The 24,845-nt window shown below is 35.3% G+C and overlaps 1 protein-coding gene across 1 annotated transcript in view; it reads left to right on the top strand.

The window, feature by feature from the left end:
- LOC148952910 (uncharacterized) overlaps positions 1-24,845 on the top strand; it is a 77,683-nt gene that overhangs the window by 33,958 nt on the left and 18,880 nt on the right. The window contains exons 5-7 of the mRNA XM_089087823.1: positions 948-1,490; positions 11,953-12,174; positions 24,171-24,289. Of these exons, the coding sequence (XP_088943949.1) occupies positions 948-1,490; positions 11,953-12,174; positions 24,171-24,289 (884 nt within the window). The remainder of the gene's footprint in view (positions 1-947; positions 1,491-11,952; positions 12,175-24,170; positions 24,290-24,845) is intronic.

The raw sequence follows: 24,845 nt of genomic DNA on the forward strand, positions 1-24,845 counted from the left end.
CATAAATGTAACAATAGCAAAATGTGCTTTATTAATTTTTAGTCAATTAGAATAAATATGATTTTATTGGAGAAATAACCACAAAAGAAGGAAAGAACTATTGGGAATTCCTCCTGCTTATGACTTTTCCACAGGACCTCCTGTAAATTTTACGGCGAATGAGCACACTTTCTGAGGACATCTGCTCACACTTCTCAGGAAAGGTCCCCCCCTTCCTCTCCCTTCATGCCCCCTCGCCTCCTACCAAAGGTTGCTCCTATGTGTCTTACAAATTTTAATTCAAATATTTCTTCAAGTAAAAAAATTCTAGTGCACTATTTTTGTTTTAGTTAGAATTGATTTGATTATTTGACAAAGGGGGGGGGGTGCATAAGATTTTTTTTCTCTGTCTTATTTATGTCCCATAAATATATGAATATCACTTCTGATATTTTAACTCACCTTTCCATTTCAGTTGACTTGGGTTTCTACAATTATTGAATAAATGTCTTGCAATACCAAATGAATCTTTACATGGTGTAAGACATGGAAGCCAGCACACCGCACCCTGCAATGGTTTAAACAAGTGGCAATGTTCAATTTAACATTTCTCTTGTGAAAGGTTTCCAACAAGTGACGACCATGGTTGTCAATTTTTTGTCCAGGAATGTTTCCCCTGATCATCCAAAAATAGCTAAAATGTATCCATCTATAGATCTTAGAAACTAGGGATTAATTTTTAGTAAATATCTAGATTAACTAAATACAGCATTCAGAAAGCTAAGAAACAAACTTACCTCGAGAATCCAAATATTTTATTGCACCTATTTATCGATAGTTTATTGCACATATTGAGAACACTATTTTATACTCTGTATCTTTCTCACCTGGAATATGATTCCTTGATATATTAATAATCACTATTGACTCATAAGTCAACTACCTGACATTTTTCTCTGATCTTCTAGGCTCTTTCCGTAATGATTGTTCTCAGAAGAACCGTGGTGGACTTGTTAAGGATTTGTCAAGCACAGGTGAAATTATTAGGCTGACCAGTGTGTACAACAATTCTAAACTACATAGAAAAATCTATCTAAAAACAACTGTTGAAATAGAAAAGCTAACAAAACGCACTATTAAAGAAAACTGCTGTGGTAAATGGCGGTGTAGTGCTTGTGGAAAGATTGAAAATTCTTTTTATTTCTTACAACTGCATAAGTCGACAAACTGTGAAACAGGGATGTCATTTTTCTGTGAAATTTGTCGTAAAGAAATAAACAATTACCCAGATTTTGCCATTCATTATATAGAACATGAAGCAGATAAAAAGAAGAAGTGCCCCATCTGTTTATGTCCGAATGTTCATGACATAAAGGAACATGTAATTGTAAAGAGACATCTTTCTGAGGATATTACTGGATTTAAACTGACTGCTAATAAATGCAAGAGAAGCAATGAAAAGGCAAAACCGGAAGTTTTTTTCAATTCCACCATTGATGGATATTGTCTAGGTATTTATTTGTTACTAATGTAGTGTTCACTATAATTCCAAGTGAACCCAAATTTTTGAATAGCTTAAACTTGTTTTAATATGCGTAGTTGTTTTCCGGATAGAAAATATTTTTTTGAGGAGGACACTCCCCCACAACCCTCAGGGCAAGGGTTTTAAGTTATGCCCTGGGGGCATATAAGGTTTTTATAGAAGGCGTTGTCGTAGAAACTTCAAAAAGGCTCATTTGATTGGAAATTCAAAGGGCTAGTACCCTTTTCAATAGTCGAAAGTGATTTGAGGGCCGCTCGCTCCCCCCCCAACGCCCATCATTGCCCCGAAGAAAGCCAATCAAAAGTTTGAGATAGCCATTTTGTTCAGCGTAGTTGATTTCCAGATAGAAAATATATTTTCGAGGAGGACACTACCCCACAACCCTCAGGGCAAGGATTATAAGTTATGCCCTGGGGGCATATAAGGTTTTTATTGAAATTATTATCGCAGAAACTTGAAAAGGGACTCGTTCGATTTGAAACTCAAAGAGCTAGTACCCTTTTTAATAGTCAAACGTGATTTGAGGGCAACTAACCCCCCTCTCACGCCCACCTTTTCCCCAATCACATTCAATCACAATTTTTAGATAGCCATTTTATTCAATGTAGTTGACAGTCTTGGAAATTAGGTCTTTAAGGATGACAACCCCTCCCCCCCATATCCCTCAGGGCAAGGGTTGTAAGTTATACCCTGGGGCATATAGAGTTTTTATTGAAAGCTTTGTCGTAGATACTTCAAAAGAGCTCATTCAATTGAAAATTGAAAGGGCTAGTGTCTTTTTTAATAGTTGAAAGCTATTGGAGAGTGACTAACGCCCCTCTCACGTCCAACATTTTCCCAAACAGATCCAATCAAAATTTTGAGATATCCATTTTGTCCAATGTAGTTGAACGTTCTGGAAATTAGGTCTTCTAGGATGATAACCCTCCTCAGAGCCCTCAGTGCGAGGGTTGTAAGTTATTTCCTGGGGGCATATAAGGTTTATATAGAAAGTTGTTATATAAATCATAGGCAGCACGATCGCGCTGCCTAAGTAAAGAACGGGGACACTCGAGAACGAGACGAGAAACGGGGACTAATTAAAGAGGAGGACACTCCCCCACAACCCTCAGGGCAAGGGCTTGAAGTTATGCCCTTGGGGCATATAAGAACGATGTTTGCACAATGTATTATTTATTAATTTTTTCCTTTAGAGCAGGACACTTTGTATCGAAGAAGTTGTCGTAGACACTTCGAAAAGCGCTTATTCAATTGGAAATTGGAGTGGCTTGTGCCCTTTTTAATAGTCGAAAGTGATGGGAAGGTGACTAACACCCCTCTCAAGCCCACCATTTCCCTAAACACATCCAATCAAAATTTTGAGATAGCCATGTTGTTTAACGTAGTTGAAAGCTCTGGAAATTTGGTTTTAGATGATGACAACCACCCAAACAGACCTTAGGGTAAGGGTTGTAATTTATGCCCTGAGGGCATATAAGGTGTTTATAGAAAGCGTTGTCGTTTCCAAAAGGGTTCATTCGATTGGAAATCGAAAGGCCTAGTGCCCTTTTTAATAGTCGAAAGTGATTGGAAGGCTTGACATTTTTATACTAAAGATCGAAGTGATTATAATGTATTATTTTTTGTTGTTGTTGTTGTTTAGACCAGGGCACTTTTTATCGAAGTTGTCGTGGGAACATCGAAAAGAGCTCATTCGAATAAAAATAGAAAGGGCTAATGCCCTTTTTAATAGTCGAAAGTGGTTTGAGGGCAACTAATCCGCCTTCCACTCCCACCCTCCCATTTCTGCTCTTAAAATTTAACCAAATCAAAATAGCGTAAGTGTATTCAAGCTATCAAAGAAAGTAAACAGATTTTTTAGAATGGTATCAAGTTTTACATTTCAGGTCAACTATAGGAGATATGAAACTAAATGAAACAGTACTATTTGTGTCCAGATTTTTAAAAGGGTGTATGTTGTTAAAAATTGCTGAAAATTTTTCTCCAGCATACAAATAGCAGGCCAAACTATAAAGTCTTCAAAAACAAATAGATATAAAGTAATATTTTGTTTTTCCCTGAAAAGACTATGTCAATATAAAACGAATAGAAATTAATTTAAAAAACTGTTTCCACAAAATAATTTTTTCAAAGAAAAGTAAAGAACTCCATTAAAAAAAAATGAGCAAAAATAAAATCAAATAATCTACCAAGCATGAAACTACCACAAATCAGCATCGATAAATAAATGAAACACAAAACGAACAGAAATTACGATAAATAACCGAGTCAAACTCAAAATGAGCAGAAATTTACATAAGTTGGACGCAAAACCCCTATGCCTTCTCAAGGTCAGAACAAAATTTGCACTTTGCTGAAAAAAATTTAAATGTTTTTGATTTTATAACTTTAATAAATCAAACAATTTTAACATTTTGATTGCTAAATATCAGTATATGTATATTAAACTGACAATGCACATTCATTTGTATTTTTCAGTATCTATCACCACTTTTATATGGTTTACATGGTATTCCTTAGCTCATCCTCGGTAATCCGCTTTATATCCAACGGTGCATCCATAGGGAACGATAAAGTGGATCCGAAAGATGGAGTTGAATACTAAACTTGAGAGTTTAAAATTTGATAATGTGGAAGATGGTTGGAATAATTTTAGAACAATAATTTGTGAATTTGCTGAAGGTGTATTAGGGAAGAAAGCTAGAACTGCAGCTAAGAATATTAGTGAAAAACTTTATGCTTAATAGAAAGGAGAAAGGACTTGTACAAGAATTATCTGAGTGATAGATCATATGAAACAAAAGGAATGTAAAGAAAGTGGAGAAAGCATTAAAATATTAACTAAGGAGGTGTGAAGTGGAGGCCATGGATAAAATTGCCGAGGATCTGGAAGATGCAGCTAGACGGCATAATAGTAAAATATTGTGCTGACATGTTAACAAATTGAGAGGGAGTTGTCAATGAGGACTTGGCCCAGTTAAAGATTAGAATGGGGCCGCAATTAACGATAAGGAAAAAACTAAAGAGAGATGGTTCGAACATTTTGAGAATTTGCTTAACCGAGATAGAGTTGCAGGAAAAGATATAGAGAAAAATGAAAAAGTTTGTGATACCTTGGATATGAAGGAAGATTTGTTTTGTGAGGAGGAATTAGCAACAGTACTAAAAGGATTAAAAAATAATAAGGCTCCAGGTGCTGATAGGGTGGTAATGAGTTTCTTAAATATGGTGGCTCTGAGGTTAGAAATAAGTTACTGAAAATTATGAATATGATTTTTGAAAAAGGGGAAGTACCTAACGATTTTAGGAAAACCACTTTATAAGAAAGGTGATAAAAGTGAGTGTGGTAATTATCGAGGCATTAGTCTGGTCTCTGTAGATAGTAACTTACTTAGTAATATGATACTTTTTAGACTGAGAGATGCCATAGACAAAGTTTTGAGAGAAGAACAGTAAGGTTTTAGAAAAGGTAGAGGATGTGTTGACCAAATTTTCACTCTTAGGCTAATAAATGAGAAGTGCCTGAGTTTTCAAACACCTTTGGTCCTCAGTTTTATAGATTATGAGCAAGCGTACAATTCTGTTGATAGAAGATTTTTAGTAAAGATTATATCCTTGTATGGTATACCAGACAAATACATTAAAGTGATTAGTGCTATGTACGAGAATAACACGGCTGCGGTTAAGGTAGGAAATGGGGTTAGCAGCTGGTTTTGTATTAAATGGGGAGTTAAGCAGGGTTGTGTTCTATCCCCCTTTATATGGATTATTTTGATAGACTTTGTTTTAAGGAGCACAGGAAAGGCAATGGGAGGCCACGGAATCAAATGGGGAGGAAAAAGTCTCCTGGACTTGGATTATGCTGATGGTTTAAGCATCCTATATGAAAGTGTGAGCAAAATGAATGAAGTTTTTGAGGTTTTGCGAGTTCAGGGTGCTGGAATTGGTTTCAAAATTAATGTTAGGAAGACTAAGTCACTAAGGCCAGGAATAAGTGAAGATGAAAAGGTGACGTTGGGTAATGAAAAGATTGATCAGGTGTGCAGCTTCACTTACCTTGTTATTATTATTATAAAGATGGTGGGAGCAGTGAAGATGTTAAAAGTAGAATAGCTAAGGCTCAGTGTGTTTTTTCTCAGTTAAAAAAAGTTTGGAAGAATAGGAAGATAAGTCTGCAAACCAAGATTAGGATATTAGAAGCTACAGTGATGACGGGGTCAAATATGGCTCTGAAGCATGGACGCTCCGAAAAGCGGATGAAGATTTGCTAGATGTTTTCCAGAGAAATTGCTTAAAGATTGTTCTGGGTACCCGGCTGACTGACCGTATTTCTAACAATAGGCTACGAAAAATGTGGTTCAATACCGCTCTCTCGGGCTATAAGGAAAGAAAGGTTGAGGTGGCTAGGGCACATTGTGCGGATCAAGGATGACAGATTGCCGAAGATTGTTCTTTTTGGCCAACCGTCTAGGGCTAAACGGAAAGCAGGTCATCCCCGTCTGGGGTGGGAGGACGTCATAAAGAAAGACTTAAAGGAAATTGGAACTTTGTGGGCGGGTGTAAAAAGGGATGCTTTGAATAGACTGGGGTGGAGGAGGAGCGTGCTTTGCTGTGTTGGCCTCAGGCGGCTTGGTGCTGCGGTGAGTTTTTAGCAGTAGTAGTAGTAGATCAAAATGCCATGAATTGTGACCTCAAGATAATCAATGGATCAACAGGAGGTTTTTAGCTCCTTTCTCTCATCTTGAAAAAGTGCTCCCTTACATATAGTATGACACGAATGCTGCACTGACATATGCATTTATTAATAAATTGTCATCTCATAAAAGACATCAATGCTGAAGTTGCTACCATTGTTTTTGATCAGTCATCAGTAGAGGAAGACCTTTTTAAAAGAATAAAACGAATTTTGTCTTGATATAGTTTGGTTTTCTACCGTTTTGTGCCACAGAACGTCAATATTTGCCGAAAGAGATTCCGAAGATAACCAATCGATTGGTCATGGTATGGAACTTTTAATGTAGATTTTGACCCCTTCTCCCATCTTGAAAAAGGGAAAAATATCGCTTTTGCATGGGGTAGCAGGCTCTTGCAAGATGCAGTGCGATGCTTAATGACTCATTAAAAGCTAAGCCTCTCTGTATGTGCGTCTTGTAACTTATCTAAATAGCTCCATCGTAAAGTATCATAGGGTACCTTTTGGAGTGGAAAACCTAGGAAATGTAATAAGGGTATCACTATAACCTCCATCGTCAAAAATCCTTAATTGAGGGTATATAGTGTCTGTTATGTATTCTGCCCTTTCTATTTCCTTTCCACTCCGGGTTTTTTGAATAAAATGCCTAATAAAAAAAAATATAATTTCTTTGTTGCTTATTTTTATGACAATAATCGAAAATTTATTCGAAAATTCTTCAAAGATTCTGGTGACAACGCACTCCTTGAACTTTTTAGCTATGTGACAAAATTACAGATATCTTTTGGGAAAGTTCGAGGAGATTAGTAATTAAGATTTTTTTTTTTTAATCAACTGCACATGTTTAAAAAAATTAAAACGAGCCAAAATTAACTTCAAAAAAATTCTTGCGGAAATACTGGGAAAACTTGAAACTTTAAACAGACAAAAATTATCGTTTCGCAGATTACGCAAAATACGTATACAAAACTAGCTGTAATGTCATGAGCATAAGCTAAAATTGACAAAACTAGCTTAAATAAACAAGCAATCTACTGAAAACTGAGCTTGGTTAAAGTTTTTCGAGAATTATAATTATATACGCTACTAAAAATTGTCATAGCACGGACAGTGAAAGACTAACATGCATAACATGCTATTGTTTTTTGGTAGGTTTTATGTTTTTGCTAAATCGTGGGGTTTTAGAACTCTACAGAAAATGAGAAATATATTGAGTTGGCTTATTTAAATTATTCTTGTAAATATATCTCACTTAATCTGCAAACTAATAATTTTTTATCGTTTTAATTTTCAACTTCGCTCCTTGTCTTTTGAATTACTTGTAATAATGGAGGGTTCAAATTCTTAATAAAACTGTATGGCATGAATCATTAACCTTTTTTGATGACCCTGGGCCGGGTTTTTGAGGAGGGGGGATTACCAAAAAAATTGCATTTTTATTATGTTTTTACGAGTCACACAAACGTTTGGGGGGGGATTCGACCCCTTAACCTTTCCTCTGAATATGGCCTTGGACATAGCTAAACTTTTATGAGGTGATGAAGCTAATTATCTGTCAAATTTTTATTTTAGTTCACAGTTATTTTATTGAAAAGGTTTTTAGTGACTTTGATTTTTGATTGATTTCTATGTTTTAGTTCTTAAATTGTAATTCGCTTGAAACGGCTATTAGTAATAGCTGAAATATTAGCTTAGGTTTTATTTTATTTATTGTCTTCAGAAAATGTTTTCAGTAACTTCTTGTTGCTTATATGATGGAAAAGCAGCGTAGTTTGCATTCTTATTTAGTTTTATCTGCTTAAAACAAACGGTCCTAGTTAAATCTTCCTTGAAAGTTGATTCTTTTTATTATTATTAATATTATTATGAAGTGCCTGAATAAAGTCCTGGTAAGCAAATATAATTCATGATGTCTTCTAACCATAGACAATTTGAATGTTTTCTTGGTGTCCTGACGTCACCTCATAAGTTTAAGTTTTTTTTTGTTTTTTTTTTGTTCATAAGTGAAATATTATTCCACATTCACAAACTAATGAATAAATTAAACAACACTTTTGCGCTGGGGAAAACCTATGAGGATTTGAGCTCGCGCGAAAGTCCACGTAACCACTTACCTATGAACTCAACTATTTATTTAGACCTCAACTATTTAATTAAAACTATTATAAATAAACCAAAAATAAATAAACTATACCCATATATATATATATATATATATATATATATATATATATATATATATATATATATATATATATATATATATATATATATATATATGAGAAAAATAAACAAATAACTGAATTAAAAATAATAATAGATAAATGAAAAAAAAATAATAATAAAAAATCCAGTCTCCATCACTTCAATGCTCACCCCCCTCCCCACCCTGTCCCTCCAACCCCACCTTAGCCCCTTCCTACTCTTACATCTCCAGATCCTCTGCTTCCCCTACCAGCCATAATAAAATTCAACAATTTCCCCCCCAAAAATAATCCTTTAAATTCTTTTTAAACTGAAATACGTGTTCTGACGCCCTAATGCTCAATGGTAGCTTTTTTCCATACAAATGAACCCAGGTGCCTCATTAAAAATGAATACCCGGTACCACGACGCAAATCAACAATTATATTATCACTTTGCCTAGTTCCCTAATTATGCATGTCACTATTAATTTGGTAAAAACTCTTAAAAACAAGAGGGGTTAAACCATTCATACCTTGAAACACAAATACTGCAGCTTTGCAATCTCTTATCTTACTTACATTAAGGACCTTCAGGGACCTAAAATAAGCACAGGTGTTATATTTATCCTGAACATACCTACCAATTGTTCTAACAGCTTTATTTTGTAGAATTTGCACTCTTCTATAGACTTAATGACTCTTATACACTCTTCTAATAGACTTAATGAAGTGAAAATCTCCAGCCTTTCTATGCAAGATTCGCTTTCCTCACCAGGTCCTTCACAGATGAGGCAAGCAAAGTTCAAACGGTATTAACAGCAAACGAGATGACACACATCTTTCAAATAAAGACGTATGATATCGACATTGATGAAGTAAAGCAGCGGACCTAACACTGACCCTTGTGGTACTCCACACGTCACTGGAATTGCTGCTGAGCTCACGTAATTCAAAACTTCTTTGAGGGATCTCCCTGTGAGATACCTTTCAAACCATTTTAAGAACTTTCTGCGGACACCTAACGACTCCATCTGACTCATTGGAGTTTGGTTTGTATTGTATAGATTTGAATCATTTGTATCAAATGCTTTGAGCATATTTATATCAATTCCATTCAATGGGTTTATTTACAAAGACAAAAAGTAAATCGCACATAACTCAAAATACTCAGTCCATTTCTGGACGCCGAGAACCACAATCAATATCAATTCGACATAATATGCAGATTGGTCAGTGCTCTTACTCTCGGACACAAATTTCCCTCTGATTAATAGAAAAAAAAAATGACAATTACCTTCCTACTCTTTTCCCCAGGGGAAGCCACCCTATCATTAATAATAAAAAAATATCATACTTAGTTATTTATATTTTAATCTTAAACGTTTTAGTTATCATACTTTACATTATTTATCACACTCTACTTTCACTTTTCTTTTGTAATGCCAATAAATAAGTTTTCACTCTTTTTTAAATGACGCAAGGGAGCTCCTACCTCTCAGCTCTTTCGTTTGATTCGTCTCAGTTTGATTGTAGACATTTCAGTTAATAGTCTTTTCCTGAAATCCAATTGAGTGTTTATAAGAATTTTATTTTTTCAGCGTAATCATCTAGTCTAGATCCAATTACCTTTCCATATAATTTAGAGAAAAAAAGAGAATAGGAATGGATTTTTTATATAAGGGGTCATCCCTCTTACCTACTTTTTGTTATAGCATTATCTGAGGAAAAGAAAAAAAGATGTTGTATGTGCTAAATATCGTGGTTTCAGCCACGTTTCTTGATTTTGAAGCCGATATATTTCCCTTGATTTTCTAGCCAAGGGACGGTAAGTTTTCTATGTAGGGGTCTCGGACAAGGTGGTTCTAATAGTGTACTTCTTGTTCTGACTGTATTTTTAGGAGTTATGGGATATTATAGTTCCTACTCATGGAACTAATTTGGAGTGAGTTTCTACCTCACTTTGGTTAGAATTCTCATATGCCTTCTTCTTAATAGTAAGAGATAACATGGAATTATTCTCTTATGTTTGATAGTAAATAGCGCGCGATTCTAAAACATAATGGTATCAAGTGTTGAAAGAGAGATATTCGTGTTTCTTCATGAAAAATGGTTTGTTCCATTGTACTTTAATCCTATGGTAACTGAATCCCGTTCTACTGAATCTTCTTGCATCTAACCCCAAGTATAACTGAAACCCTATGCAACTAAACTCTCGTACAACTGAACCCCCGTGAAACTTACCTTCATGTAACTGAACCCTCGTGCAGGTGAAACCCCGTACAACTCAACCCGTTCAATTGAACCCTCGTTTTACTCAACCCCCCTGAAACGAAACCCACATTTAGCAAACCCCGTACAACTGATCTTACGTTTAAGGGAAACCCGTTCAACCGAAATTTCGTGTAATTCAATTCTCGTTCACCTGAACCATCGTGCAATTGAACCCCCGAGCAGCTCAACCACCGTTTAACTGAACTCTTGATTAACTAAACCCAGTAAAACATAACCCTCGCGCAACTTAACCCCATTTAGCTGAACCCTCGTACTACTCAACCCCTTTTTAATTGAGCCCAATGCAACTCAACTCTCACTCAACTGAATATCCATTCAACTCAGGTCCATTTAGCTCAATATTCATTCGACTAAACCTCGGGTAATTGAACCCTCGGGCAACTCAATCCCCATTTACTAAACCCCCATTTAACTTCCTTGCAGTTCAAGCCTCTTTTAGCTTGAACCTCACTAAATGCAACCCCCGTTTAACCCAAACCTGTCTAACTCAACCCCCATTCATATCAAGTGCATTCAGCTCAACTTTCTTCAAATCAACAATTTAACTGGAAAACGTAATTCAGCCCGTTTTGTTGGAAGTGACACAAGCTGACTCAAATGAAATTGTTTTTAATTATTGGTTAATTATTTTATTTTTTTTTGTGTTCCTGCGAGGTTGAACTATCCCTCCCTCCCTTCTTTAAAAACAATAGTTTATCCTTCTGTCCTATAAGTTCGAAAATTAGCGAAACTTTTCTTGTAAAGGACCCGAAAAACTATATACTATTTACCCCCTTATTAAATTATGGGTAGACAGGGCTTTAGACAACAACCTGAAGCTATTATCTTATAAAACTAATCCAAATGAATTGACACTCAGTGAAAACAATTTAACTCAGTGAAAATGTATTTTACTGTTGAAGACGATGTCTCATTAAACTCTAAATGTAAACCTTCACGAAGATTTAGTTTAAAGTAGCTCTCTCAAGTGCGTTGGGTCAAAACTGAGAGTACTTGCAAATAAGAATGCTTTCATTTTTCAATTAAATTTCTTAATAGGTGACACATTGTAATCCGAATATTTACGTGTGGTGGAAATACTAGTTGCGTTTATCCTTCTTGAGTTCTTGAATTTCGGCTCAACATTGATTTTGCCTCAACAATGCTCTCTATTATCTGTTTATTTTCCTTGTGTTCAAAGAAGAAAGAAAGAAAGAAAGAAAAACCTTGTGTCAGAGTTGAATACTTTTAACTAAGCACTATCTGTTTTATGATCACAGGTAAAACAGCTGATGTACTGCAATCTGTCGAAACACAAAATATTGAGGTCTCTGTTACATCTGCGAAGGTGGATACTGTAAAACTTTCTCCTGTTTCCAATCAACTTATACTGGATAATCATTTGCAAGCTGATCAAGGAAAACCAGATCTCAGACGAAAGAAGAACAACATCGTCTACTTTGAATTCTCTGATTCCGAAATAAACAATATCAGTGAAGAAGGTAAGAGATTCATTTTAAAGCGAATGAGCAGAGAGGAGAGGCAGGGATCCGTTTTCCCGTAGAGTCTGTTCCGAAGGACCCTTTTCTCAAGATATCTGGGTTACAGCGGTAGTTAGCTACCTAGTAAGAGACGATTTCGTCCAATGTTAAGAAATATAATGACCCATAACTCCTAAAAATAAAGTCAGAAAAAAAAGTACACCACTAGAACCACCTTGTCCGATACCCCTATATTGGAAACTTACTTTCACTTAGCTTGATAGACAAGGGATATATATTGGCTTGACAATCAAGAAAAGTGGCTGCTACTACAGCATTCTGCCTAAATGGCATCTTTTTTTTTCTTTTTTTTCCCCACAGATAGATTGGTACTGGAACATCGTAGAGAGTTGTTCACTGGCTCATTTTAAAGGAAATTACTAGATCTAGTGAAATTTGTAATTTAAAAAAAATATTTTAAATATAATCAACTTTTCCACTTAAAACTGCATTTGTATGGCCAATCTTGATGAATAACGTCATAATCGCAGGTAGTATTAATATATGAAGTAATAAGTGAATGCGACATTTATACGTGCTTCTCTTTTGACAAGTTAATATAAGACATACATAATGGTTCGATATAGTTCATTGTAAATGGGGAGTATATAAGTTTCAAGGGATATAGCTGAAACCTAGTAAAGAAAAAATAACAACGCATAGTGACTAAAAAATAAGATAATACAAGCATCTTCTGAAATATCGCTTATCTGGGGTATGGTGCTATACTGAGGATTGTGTCTTACTATTCAAACTAAGAAAACGCCGTAGGCTTTTTCCTGTTTGTAATCTGCGTTTCTAAAAAAGAGTTATGCGATAGTTAGTTTAAAGTTATTATCATACATTTTTTCTTGTTCGATTATTTGAAACGCTAATAGATAATATCCATGCGATTCGATCCCTGTGGCAACTGAGATTGAACTTTGAGTTCAGTATTATCAAGCAGAGACCAATACTACTGTGGCACCATAGAGCTAATCATTAGATTCTAAAATACAGAAGTTATAGCTGTATTTCTTTAAACATCATATTTTTTGTTTAAATATTGGGCAGAAAGAATCCTGTCTCAGTTGATCAATTGAGTTCCGAAAATTAAGTGAATTTATTATTTATGTTCTGCGGAGGAATAATCTTTATATCTCTGAGTACCGGACTTGTGTAATAGAAATACCGAAGAATAGTTACGAAGCTCTCCTTGTCCCTCGCTTGTGACTTGAGTCATATACATTTTTTATCATCTGAGTCAATTGTGGGTAGACACTGCTATAGTTTCTTGCTGTAGAAAACAACATCAAACTGATATTTTATTTACAACATCAGGCTGATATTTTTTTATTAATTCAACAGTAAATTGGATATTATAAGATGCATTAAAAACAAAAAACGAATATTAAACAAAAAATACATACCCTTTATCCTTACCACGACTCTGTGGCTTGTAGAGGAAATTTTTGAAAAAGAATCATCCGTTCCAAATATGTACATCCGGTGGAAATACTAGTTGCATTTATCCTTCTTAAATTGTTTAATTCTACTTTAATCGTAACGAGGCTTATCAATTCAGTTAAGACATTTATGCTTAAGATAAGTCGCTCTAGTTGTGCTATTTTTCTCTTTTAATATGAACTGAAATTTACTTGATAACAGATAGACTGCGTCTACACTTTTCTCTATTTGCTATATATTTTCCATGTGAGAGACTGAGAGATATTTGTTAAACCAAACAACAAAATCACTTTTAACAGCCACGTCGAGAAGTATTTTGTCTGAAGGGCTGTAAAAAATACACTAAAAATGATACAGGACTAAACTCCTTACCACAAACATTAAAAAAAACAAATTCAACTTTAACATCAAAAGCATACCCCGAGAGAGCATAATTACTTATTCTATTATTTGTGTTTATATGATTCCCAACGTGAGGCTTAGACCCCATCCGTTGGAACATAGCGATAAATTGACGGGTCATGGGCAGGACGTGCACTCTTTCGCTGACAAAAATTTAGAGGCCTAATTGTCAAACAAACATTTTTAATATGAATGATGCCACATTCAAGTACATTTAAAGAGCAAAAGAAGATATATGATTGTAGTGCAGTTACATCATGCTTTGTATCAAAGGTTTTTGTATAAAAGGACGATCCGAAAAACAAATTCCAAGTTAGTGGCTTTTTAACCTTTCTGTCTTTGCAGTGTTGATACCCACAGTGTCACCCGCTAAAATAACACAGTTTCATTCCGGAGACTTTTAGTCACATCACTAACACTGAAACAACAATTAGGCATATCAATAATAAACAACAACATGAGAAATGAGCCAATAACAGATCTCCGTGGCACAGCACAAGTGAATGAGCGCAGTTCAAATTGTAAGCAATCCACCTCTACAAGCTGGTATCGGTTACTAAGGAACTTCCGTACAAGATCGAGGAGTTTACCTTTCTTCCCCTACAGCTCACATTTTTCCAAGATTAGACCGTGGTCAACTGAGTCAAAAACCTTCATTAGGTCTAGAAACACTTCAGCAGTCTTAAATACTTAAATGCCAGATGAATGTTACACCCATGTACATTTAAGAACAAAAAAGGTGAATGATAGTTGTGCCATAACGTCATGCTTTGTATAAAAGGTGTTTTATGCTGACAATGTTTTTGATTAGTATAAGATATACCAGAGGTGAATGCGTGTTTTGGTAATAACAAATACATAATTTTGAATAATGAAATTTAAATATCAAGAGGTGGAGGGGGACATCAATATTTTGGAAATATCTAGGTAGGGCATGACCCAAAATCGGTTGGGAAGCATATGTTCTAAAGCCACATTAATTATGCTTGTAAAGAATACCAATGCATCCTTAGTCTTCTTATTCTTCTGGAATTCAAATTGATTAATATTCAAAAGATTGAAATTCTCAAAAATTGGTGCTAACCGAGAACTAAAGGATTTTTCAGTAAGACGAGAAATTACTGGCAAAACTGAAATTAGGCGAAAATTACCAGGACCATTTCTATCACCAATTTTATATGGTTTACATGGTATTCCTTAGCTCATTCTCGGTAATCCGCTTTATATGCAACGGTGCATCCATAGGGGACGATAAAGTGGATCCAAAAGATGGATCTTCTGGTGATAAGGAAATATTATCGGCTATTTATGAACCTACTGAAATAAAATGTTGCTGAAACTCATTGCAAATCGTAAAACCTTCTACAGCTATGGCCCATTTACTGTCACTTCAGATGGTAGAATATTAGGACTGAGATGGTAGAATATTAGGACAGAGATGGTAGTATATTAGGACTCTGACGAATAACACTATAGATTAATTGCTAGGGCTTTAAGGGGCTACCTTCAGCTTCCTTAAATTTTATGCTAAATTACATTTTTTTTTAGCCTCGCGGAGAAGATTATTCAAGCCATTATGAAAATCACGGTATTGTTCTTTGCTCTCATCCGTAGGTTTTAAAGCTTGTACCTTAAACAATCTATCAATCTCTTTCATTTACTTTACGAAGAAGATCTATTGTTATTCATGACTTCTTCCCGTTATGTTTTCGCCCTTTCATATTCCTTCTTCCTTAGGAAGACTCGATATCTAACCTGTTGATGTTGATGTAACCTAGAATGAAACAAGGTCATTGCTGAATTGCACTTTCGCCAGCTGTTCATGAAAACTCTCAAAAAACTTGATTATGAAAGTCGAGAGCATAATGATGACTGTTAGCAGATTAGCATGAGCATTAAGCACCCTGGGTGAAGTCTTTTTCAACTAAGCACCATGTTTTTATTATTATAAATCCCATAGCTAATATACTGCCATCTGTCTAAACACAAAATCTGGAGTTTTCTTCTATATCTTCAGATGTGGATATTGCAAAAATTTCTCCTGTTTTCAATCAACTTATGACGGACAATCAATAGCAAGTTCATCAAGGAAAACCAGATCTCAGACGAGGAAAGAACTATACTGTTTACTGTGATTTATCTGATTCTAATATAAAGGATGTCAGTTGTGAAGATTTCACATTCATTTTAACAGTGACAATGAGATGAGAGTCTGGGACCCTTTATCCTGAGAGTCTATTTCAAAGGATTTTTCTTCTCGATTTAATCAAAAATAAGGCCAAATAAGGAACTTTTCTGTTGTTTTAATGCCTTCCTTCTTGTCTTTCTTGCTAGTTTATGGCAAGAAAAGTGTGTGGCAAAACAATATTTTATACTTATATTATTTTGGTCTTCTCAATTTGGCAGTTTTCGAAAGGTTTTGAAAGTGACGCAATAAAAATAAAAAGTATTTTTTAGTAGCTTATGCTAGAACAGCGATAAAATCATTCTTTTATGAGCCAAATATGATTGCTTCACGTTACAATTGAACGCAGTAGTGATATCGGAACACTTAACTGGCCTAATTGCACTGGCAAACTCACAAAAATAAGAATCAATTCTACAAAATCTCAAACAACACTTTTATGTTGAAAGTTTTTTAGACCAGGTTACTTCATATTGAAGGAGTTGTCGTTGCAACTTCAAAAAGGGCTCATTCGATTGGAAATTGGAAAGGCTTGTGCCCTTTTTAATAGCCGAAAGGGATTCGAGGGCAACTAACACCCCTTCCACGCCCACCATTTTCCCAAAGGCATCCAATCAAAATTTTGAATAAACATTTTGTTCAACGTAGTTGAGAGTTCTGGAAATTATGTTTTTGAGGAGAAAACTCCCCCTCCCCCACAGCCCCCAGAGCAAGGGTTGTAAGTTATGTCTTGGGGGCATATAAGGTTTTTATAGAAAGTGTTGTTGTAGAAACTTCAAAAAGGGATCATTCGATTGGAAATTCAAAGTGCTAGTGGCCTTTTTATAGTCAAAAGTGATTGGTCAACTAACCCCCCTCTCACGCCCACCATTTCCCCAAGCACATCCAATCAAAATTTTAGAGATAGAAATTTTGTTCGACGTAGTTGAAAAGTCTAGAAATTATGGCTTTGAGTATGAAACTCCCTCCAGAGCCCTGAGGGCAAGGATTTTAAGTTATGCCCTGGGGGCTGGAATGCTCTTATAGAAAGTATCATAGCAAAAACTTTAAAAAGAGATCGTTCGATTGGAAATTTGTAGGACCAGTGCCCTTTTTATTGGTCGAAACGGATGGAAGGGTAATTAACCCCCTTCTCACAACCATCATTTCCCCAAACACATCCAATGAAAATTTTGAGATAGGTATTTTATTCAACGTAGTTTAAAATTCTGGAAATTATGTCTTAGAGGATGACCATTACCCCAAACTTCTCAGTGCAAGTGCAAACAGTTTTTTATAGGAAGTATTTTCGTAGAAATTTAAAAAAGGGCTAATTCGATTAGAAATTCAAAGGGCTAGTGGCCTTTTTAATAGTCGAAAGGGATTAGAGAGCAACTAACCCCCCTCTCACGCCCACCATTTCCCCAAGCACATCCAATCAAAATTTTAGAGATAGACATTTTGTTCGACGTATTTGAAAAGTCCAGAAATTATGGCTTTGAGTATGACATTCCCCCTACATCCCTCAGGGCTAAGATTGCGAGTTATGCCCCTGGGGCGTATAAGGTTCTTACAAAAAGCGTTAACGTAGAAACTTAATAAAGGGCTCATTGGATTGGAAATTGAGAGTGACCTTGCCCTTATTAATAGTCAAAAGTGATTGGAGGAAAACTAACACCCCTCCCACGCCCACCATTTCCCCAAGAACATCCAATAAAAAATTTTAGATAGCCATTTTGTTCAACATAGTTAAAAAGTCCGGAAATTATGTCTTTTAGGATGACACTCCCCCTACAATCCTCAGTGCAAGGGTTGTAAGTTATGCCCTGGGGGCATATAAGGCTTTATAGAGAGTGTTGTCGTAGAAACTTCAAAAAGGGCTCTTTCGAATGGAAATTTAAAGGGCTAGTGGCCTTTTTAATATTCGAAAGGGATTGGTGAGCAACTATCACCCCTTTCACTCCCACCATTTTCCCAAACACATCCAATCAAAATTCTGAGATGGACATATTGTTGAACGTAGTTGAAAGGTCCAGAAATTATGTCTTTGAGGATGAAAGTCCCCCTACAGTCCCCAGGGCAAGGGCTGTAAGTTATGCCCTGGGGGCATATAGACTAGTTTTTATAGACTTGTAAGAGCAGCTTATTATCAGATGTTGAGTTATGGTTCTAAAACGATATGGTCATCCCAAATTTGCTCATTACTAGAAAGAGTGGGAATGCCTTACTTATGGAATGACGGTCTTGGTTCCCGTGATTTACCAACAGATTAAGAAGGCTATGTACGATTTATCTTAGAGGGTCAAGAAATTCAGTATTGGCAAGGGCTGGTTTTAAACTCTACAGCATTGAGACATTATAACCTGGCTAAACCTAGTTCTAGTGAGGAAATTTATTTTAAATTTAATTTACCGGCTATGATTTTATGTCGATGGATTCAGCATAGGGCGAATTGCCTTTCAATCCAGAGCAGGCAAATGGTGTTCGACAGGGGGATAGTACATCCTAATGGTCGGTATGTGTGTCGTCTTTTGTAGAGATGAGGACGAAGATTTGGACCATTTTCTCTGAAAGTGCCCGGTGCTCTCTGATTTAAGGGAAAATTACTTACGTGGGATTGTTTTGCTGCTTCCTGGTATTTTACAAAGTAGTAATCCAACCACAATATTTCGTATTGGTGCGTACATAGACAAGGGATTGGAAGGAACGAAAAGTTTTTACAATAAATTATAATTTTTCACATGGAATTACATTTTTTTCCTAGAAAAATTACCATAAGGTATTTTTTGCTATGCATCATGTTAATGTATGTTTCGTAATTTGTTCTGTTGTGATTTCTTTATTTTTCATAAATTTTTGTGTGTATGGAAATACACGATCTATCTATCTATCTATCAATAAGGTTTTTTTTTAGAAAGCGTTGTCGTAGAAACTTCAAAAAGGGCTCAATCGACTGGAAATTAAAAGGGCTAGTGCCCTTTTCGATAGTTGAAAGCGATTGGTGGGCAGGTAACCCACTTCTCACGCCCACCATTTCCCCAACCGCACGCAATCAAAATTTTGATATTCATTTTGTTCAACGTAGTTGAAAGTTGTGGAGATGAGGTATTTGAGGATGATAACCACTCAGAGCCCTTAGGGTAAAGGTTGTAAGTTATGCCCTGGGGGCATATATGGTTTTATAGAAAGTGGTGTCGTAGAAACTTCAAAAAAAGCTCATTTGATCTGAAATTGAAAGGGCTAGTGCCCTTTTTAATAGTCGAAAGTGATTGGAGAGCAACTAACGCCTCCCCCTCACGCCCACCATTTCCCCATATCCAATTAAAATTTTTGAGATAGGAATTTTCTTCAATGTAGTTAAAAGTTCTGGAAATTATGTCTTTGAGGATGAGAAACCCCCAAAACCCCACAGGGCAAGGGTTGTAAGTTATAACCTGGGGGCATATTAGGTTTTTATAGAAAGTTTTTTCGTAGAGACTTCAAAAAACGCCCATTCGATTGGAAATTGAAAAGGCTAGTGCCTTTTTTAATTGTCAAAAGTGACTGGAGGGCAACTAACCCCTCCTCTCACGCCTACCATTTCCCCAAACCCACCCAATCAAAATTTTGAGATAACAATTTTGTTCAAAGTAGATGAAAGTTCTGGAAATTCGGTCTTTGATGATGACCCCCCCCCCCTCCCCACAGCCTTCAAGGCAATGGTTGTAAGTTATGCCCTGGTTGCATATAAGGTTTTTTATAGAAAATGTTGTCGTAGAAACTTCATTCTTCATTCTTTGAATTTGCATTCTCATTCAAAGAATGAGAATGGCTAGTGCCCTTTTTAATAGTCAAAAGGGATTGGAGGAAAACTAACACCCCTCCCACGCCCACCATTTCTCCAAACACATACAATAAAAATTTTGCAATAGCCATTTTGTTCAGCGTAGTTTAAAAGTCTGGACATTATGTCTTTGAGGATGACACTCCGCCCACAGTCCTCAGCGCAAGGGTTGTAAGTTATGCCCTGGGGGCATATAAGGTTCTATAGAAAGCGTTGTTGTAGAAACTTCAAAAAGGGCTCATTCGATTGGAAATTGAAAACACTAGTGCCCTATTTAATCGTCGAAAATGATTGGAGGGCTACTAACTCCCCTCTCACGCCCACCATTTCCCCAATCACATCCAATCAAAATTTTGAGGTCAGAAGTCTGAAAAAATTAATTAGGAGCATTAATTTTGGAGTAAAATTATTTATGTGAGTGATGTCATTTTTAAATACATTCGTATTGCAATGACGTTGTCACAATTGTCAAACTTATGTGGAAAAATTGAAGATTTCATCTATGGATGGTAGAAATTATTGTTAGAAATCGAACTTGCTGTAATAATCAAATATCTTTATATAGACCGCTGTATGAAAAGACATTTAATCGCGTAAGAGCAAGAAAAATGGTAATTACAAAAATATTTTTATATATTTTAACAAGGGATTACAACAATTCAGAAACCTTAAAATAGAAAACCAAAAATTTGAAGCTTAGTAGAAATCGTTGTTAAAAAAACATATTTACCGAATTTCTTTTCTTATAAGTATAAGCAATGTCTTTTTAAGATCTAGCTACCCCTGCAACCCAGATGAAAAAGTTGTCAAGTTCAGTTCAGAATCGCTAAAGTTATTATGTAAACTATATAAATATTTACGGTGCCTGAGCAATAATCTTAATGTTGCGATTCAAGCAAGAAAAATACCTGAAAATTTTAAAATTAGCTTGTTCTTTTGTTAGATAAAATCAACTTGCTACGGGATTAAGCTTACAGGTTTGAAAAAAACGTTGTTTTGTTTTTTTAAAGTAAAGAACTCCATTAAACCAAAAATGAACAAAAATAGAATCAAATAATCTACCGAGGATGCAAATACCACAAATCAGTGTAATAAACAATTGAAATACAAAACAAACTGAAATTAAAATAAGTACAATTTAAAACGTGTAGGAAAAAATTTGTGTAGGGTTCTAAACCCTAAGCTTTCTAGAAGCCAGAATATAATTTGTACTTTACTGAAAAAAATTCAAATGATTTTACAGAAAAAAATGTGCATTGTCAGTTTAATATACAAATTTTTGATTTCATAAAGTTATAAAAGTGAAAACATTTAAAAGAATTTTTCAGTAAAGAACAAATTATATTCTGGCTTTTAGAAAGCATAAGGTTTAGAACCCTACTCAGATTTATTTCTGCTCGTTTTGAGTTTGACTTATTTTAATTTCTATTTGTTAAGGGGTTTCATTTATTTTTTGACACTGATTTGTGGTCGTTGTTTGCTTGGCAGATTTATTTGATTCTATTTTTGTTCATTTTTTGTTTAATGGAGTTCTTTGCTTTTTTTTGAAAAATTTATTTCGTGCAAATGGTTGTTTTGATTAATTTTTGTTCGTTTTATATTGACATAATCTTTTTCAGGGAGAAAGACTGAGCCTCTTCTGAAGTTAAACAACCATCCCTTCTATAGAAACCTTAAATACCCCCTGGACAAAACTTACAACCCTTGCCCCTAATCTCTGGGGTTATTTTTAACCCCAATAGCCTTGTTATATGATATTTCTACGATTTTGAATAGAATGGCTATCTCAAAATTTCTATTAGACGCATTTCGGGACAATACGACGTGTGTGTAGGGATGGGGTTGCTGCCCTCTGATCACTTTGACTCTTAACAGAGCACTAGAGCGTCTGATTAACAATCCAATGAGCCCCCTTCGAAGTTTATACAACCACGCTTTCTATAAAAACCCTATGTGTCGCAATGGGCATAACTTACAACCCTTGCCCTGTGGGCTGGGGGATTTGTTATCCTCAAAGACATAATTTCCAGACCTTTCTGAAAGGCTGAACAAAGAGTTGTATCAAAATTTTAATTGAAAGTGTTTGGAGAAATGATAGGCATCGGAGGGGGGGAATTTAACCTCTGATCACTTTCAACTAATAGAAAAGGCACTAGTCCTCTCAATTACCAATCGAATGAGCATTTTTTGAATTTTCTAAGACAAAACTTTCTATAAAAACTTGATATACCTCAAGGGCATAACTTACGACCATAACATAACATAACTTGTGATGAGGGCTATGGGGGGAGGGTTGTCATCCTTAAAGACATAATTTTCAGACCTTTCAACTACGCTGAACAAAATGGCCATATCAGAATGTTCATAGGAAATGTTTGGGGAAATGATGGGCGTGGGGGGTGGGGGCATTCTCCCTCCGATTACTTTCGACTATTAAAATTTCGACTATACGATAGCCCTCTCAATTTCAAATCGAAAGAGCCCTTTTTGAAGATTTTATGACAGCACTTTCTATAAGACATAACTTACAACCTTAGCCCAAAGGGCTATGGGGGGTTTTCATACTCGAAAATATAATTTCCGGACCCTTCAACTAAGTTCAATAAAATGGCTATATCAATATATTTATCGGAAGTGTTTGGGGAAATGATGGGCGGGGGGGGGGGGCTTTCACCCTCCCATCGCTTTTGACTATTAATAAGGGCGCTAGCCATCTCAATTCCCCTTTGAATGAGTCCGTTTTGAAGTTTCTACGACAACGCTGGCAAAGACCTAATTTCCAGAACTTTCAACTACGTTGGTAGTTGAATATCCCAAGGTACCAATTGTCACTTTACGAAAAAAATATGGAGCCGTTTTCCAGACAATTTACATACATAAATTCATATACCGTTATTGCTCCTTCATATATATATATATATATATATATATATATATATATATATATATATATATATATATATATATATATATATATATATATATATATTATTAAAATGAAAATCAAGCACCGAGCCTTATCTTGGGGGGAGGGGGCTACCTGTTTAGAACCCTTTCCCTCAAAAATTTTGTGCGACTCGTACAAAAGTAACAGAAAAATATGTAAATAAATATTTGAACCCAGAAACCTTGATAATCACTAATATATTGCAGTCAATGGGTCCTGCGTAACACAACTTGTAATTTGAAACCGGTGTGAATATGTATATATATATATATATATATATATATATATATATATATATATATATATATATATATATATATATGTATAATTGATATATGTTATAATTGATAAACACTTGCAATTTTATTTAGTTATCCCTTCCGCCGCGAATTTGGGAATAAGAAAAAAAAAATCACTTGGCTTTTTCCTTGTTTTGCCAGTCATGAGTTTTTTTTTTTTTTTTTTTACAACTATTAAGGCTATTAAGAACTTTTCCTTTGACCATACATTTTTTTTTCTGTTTGATTACCTAGATCTTACGGCAAAGTTCTGCGTGTCCCCACTATTTAAACCTTTTTTAATTGTCAGTTCTTCCCACTTGACCTTCGGCAAATTGACCGTTTTCTTGTTTCACCTGGTGTCTGACATAAAAAAAAGGGGAAAGTAAAAGGTGGTACGATTATGAATTCAACAAAAAGCTTTCTACTAATTTTACAAACAAAAACATATGAATTTTGGCCCAGGAAATTTACTCGCTTCTCGTGCACTGTCTATAACTGAATATTAAAATTAATTTGTTTTGGCTTTCGCTGGTGATTGAAAACAAGATTAATCTTTAGGATTTACTTTATCTTATGCTACAAAATCTTTGAAAGGCGATCCTGGGGCTTTTTTCTACGATTTAAGGCGTCAAATAATCACATATTCGTGTAGTGTTTGTGAATAAATTTTCGAGAACATACTGCTGAGAATACATTGGTTTATTATTATATTTGTGATGTCAATTTTGTATTCTAAAAAAGTTCAAAACTCGAGCGAATGCACAAGCTCTTGTAAATGTTTTGTGCCGTAGAGGTGGGGTGTTATCATTCAAAGTGGCATTATGGTGCTATAGGATGATTGTTATGAGGCTAATGTGTTGCTTTTGTATCTGTAATCACAAATTTATATTATAGAACAAATCCATTGCTTCAATAGTTCCCCGAGTTCTAATAAAAAAAATTTGGTGTGCAAAGTGTGTGGAGATAAAGCAGTGGGTCGTCGTTATGGTGTTACAACTTGCGAAGCTTGCGAGGTAAATATATGCTGTATTTTATATATTTATGAAATTTCCAAGGAATATAAACAGATTCAAGGTCATGCTATTCAGACACCCTTCCCCCCCCCCCAAAAAAAAAGATCTTTAATTTTACAATGTGTGTAACATTTAAGGATTATTTGCTAATAATAACATTCAGTCAATGACGAATATGAATATGATTCACTTGCGAATATAAATTCTGGCTGTATCTACTGCATCTTGAGCTAATCTGTATCTACTTTAAGGCATGAAAAATTGGATGGCATCGTCTTTTTTTATAGAAATTGTACATTTTAATGAGAGTACTTTACGTGATTTGTCTTTTTCATTTTATTAAGACTGTTAGCCAAAATATCTATTTAAAGTTTAAAACATATTTTACATTGGTATAACTAATGTATTGCACCTTATTTATTTACCAGCGAGGGAATACAGATTCACTCAATATTATGCTATTATGACAGTTGCCAAAAACGACCTGTAGCGGTCACGACGTGACCGAGTCAGCCTACAACTCGATCACTGTCCAAAAAAACTGGAAAATTCTTGA

Source organism: Artemia sp. Qi Xiang Cuo, chromosome 4 (genome assembly GCF_049724085.1).
Source record: "Artemia sp. Qi Xiang Cuo chromosome 4, ASM4972408v1, whole genome shotgun sequence".
NCBI classification, from domain to species: Eukaryota; Metazoa; Arthropoda; class Branchiopoda; order Anostraca; family Artemiidae; genus Artemia; species Artemia sp. Qi Xiang Cuo.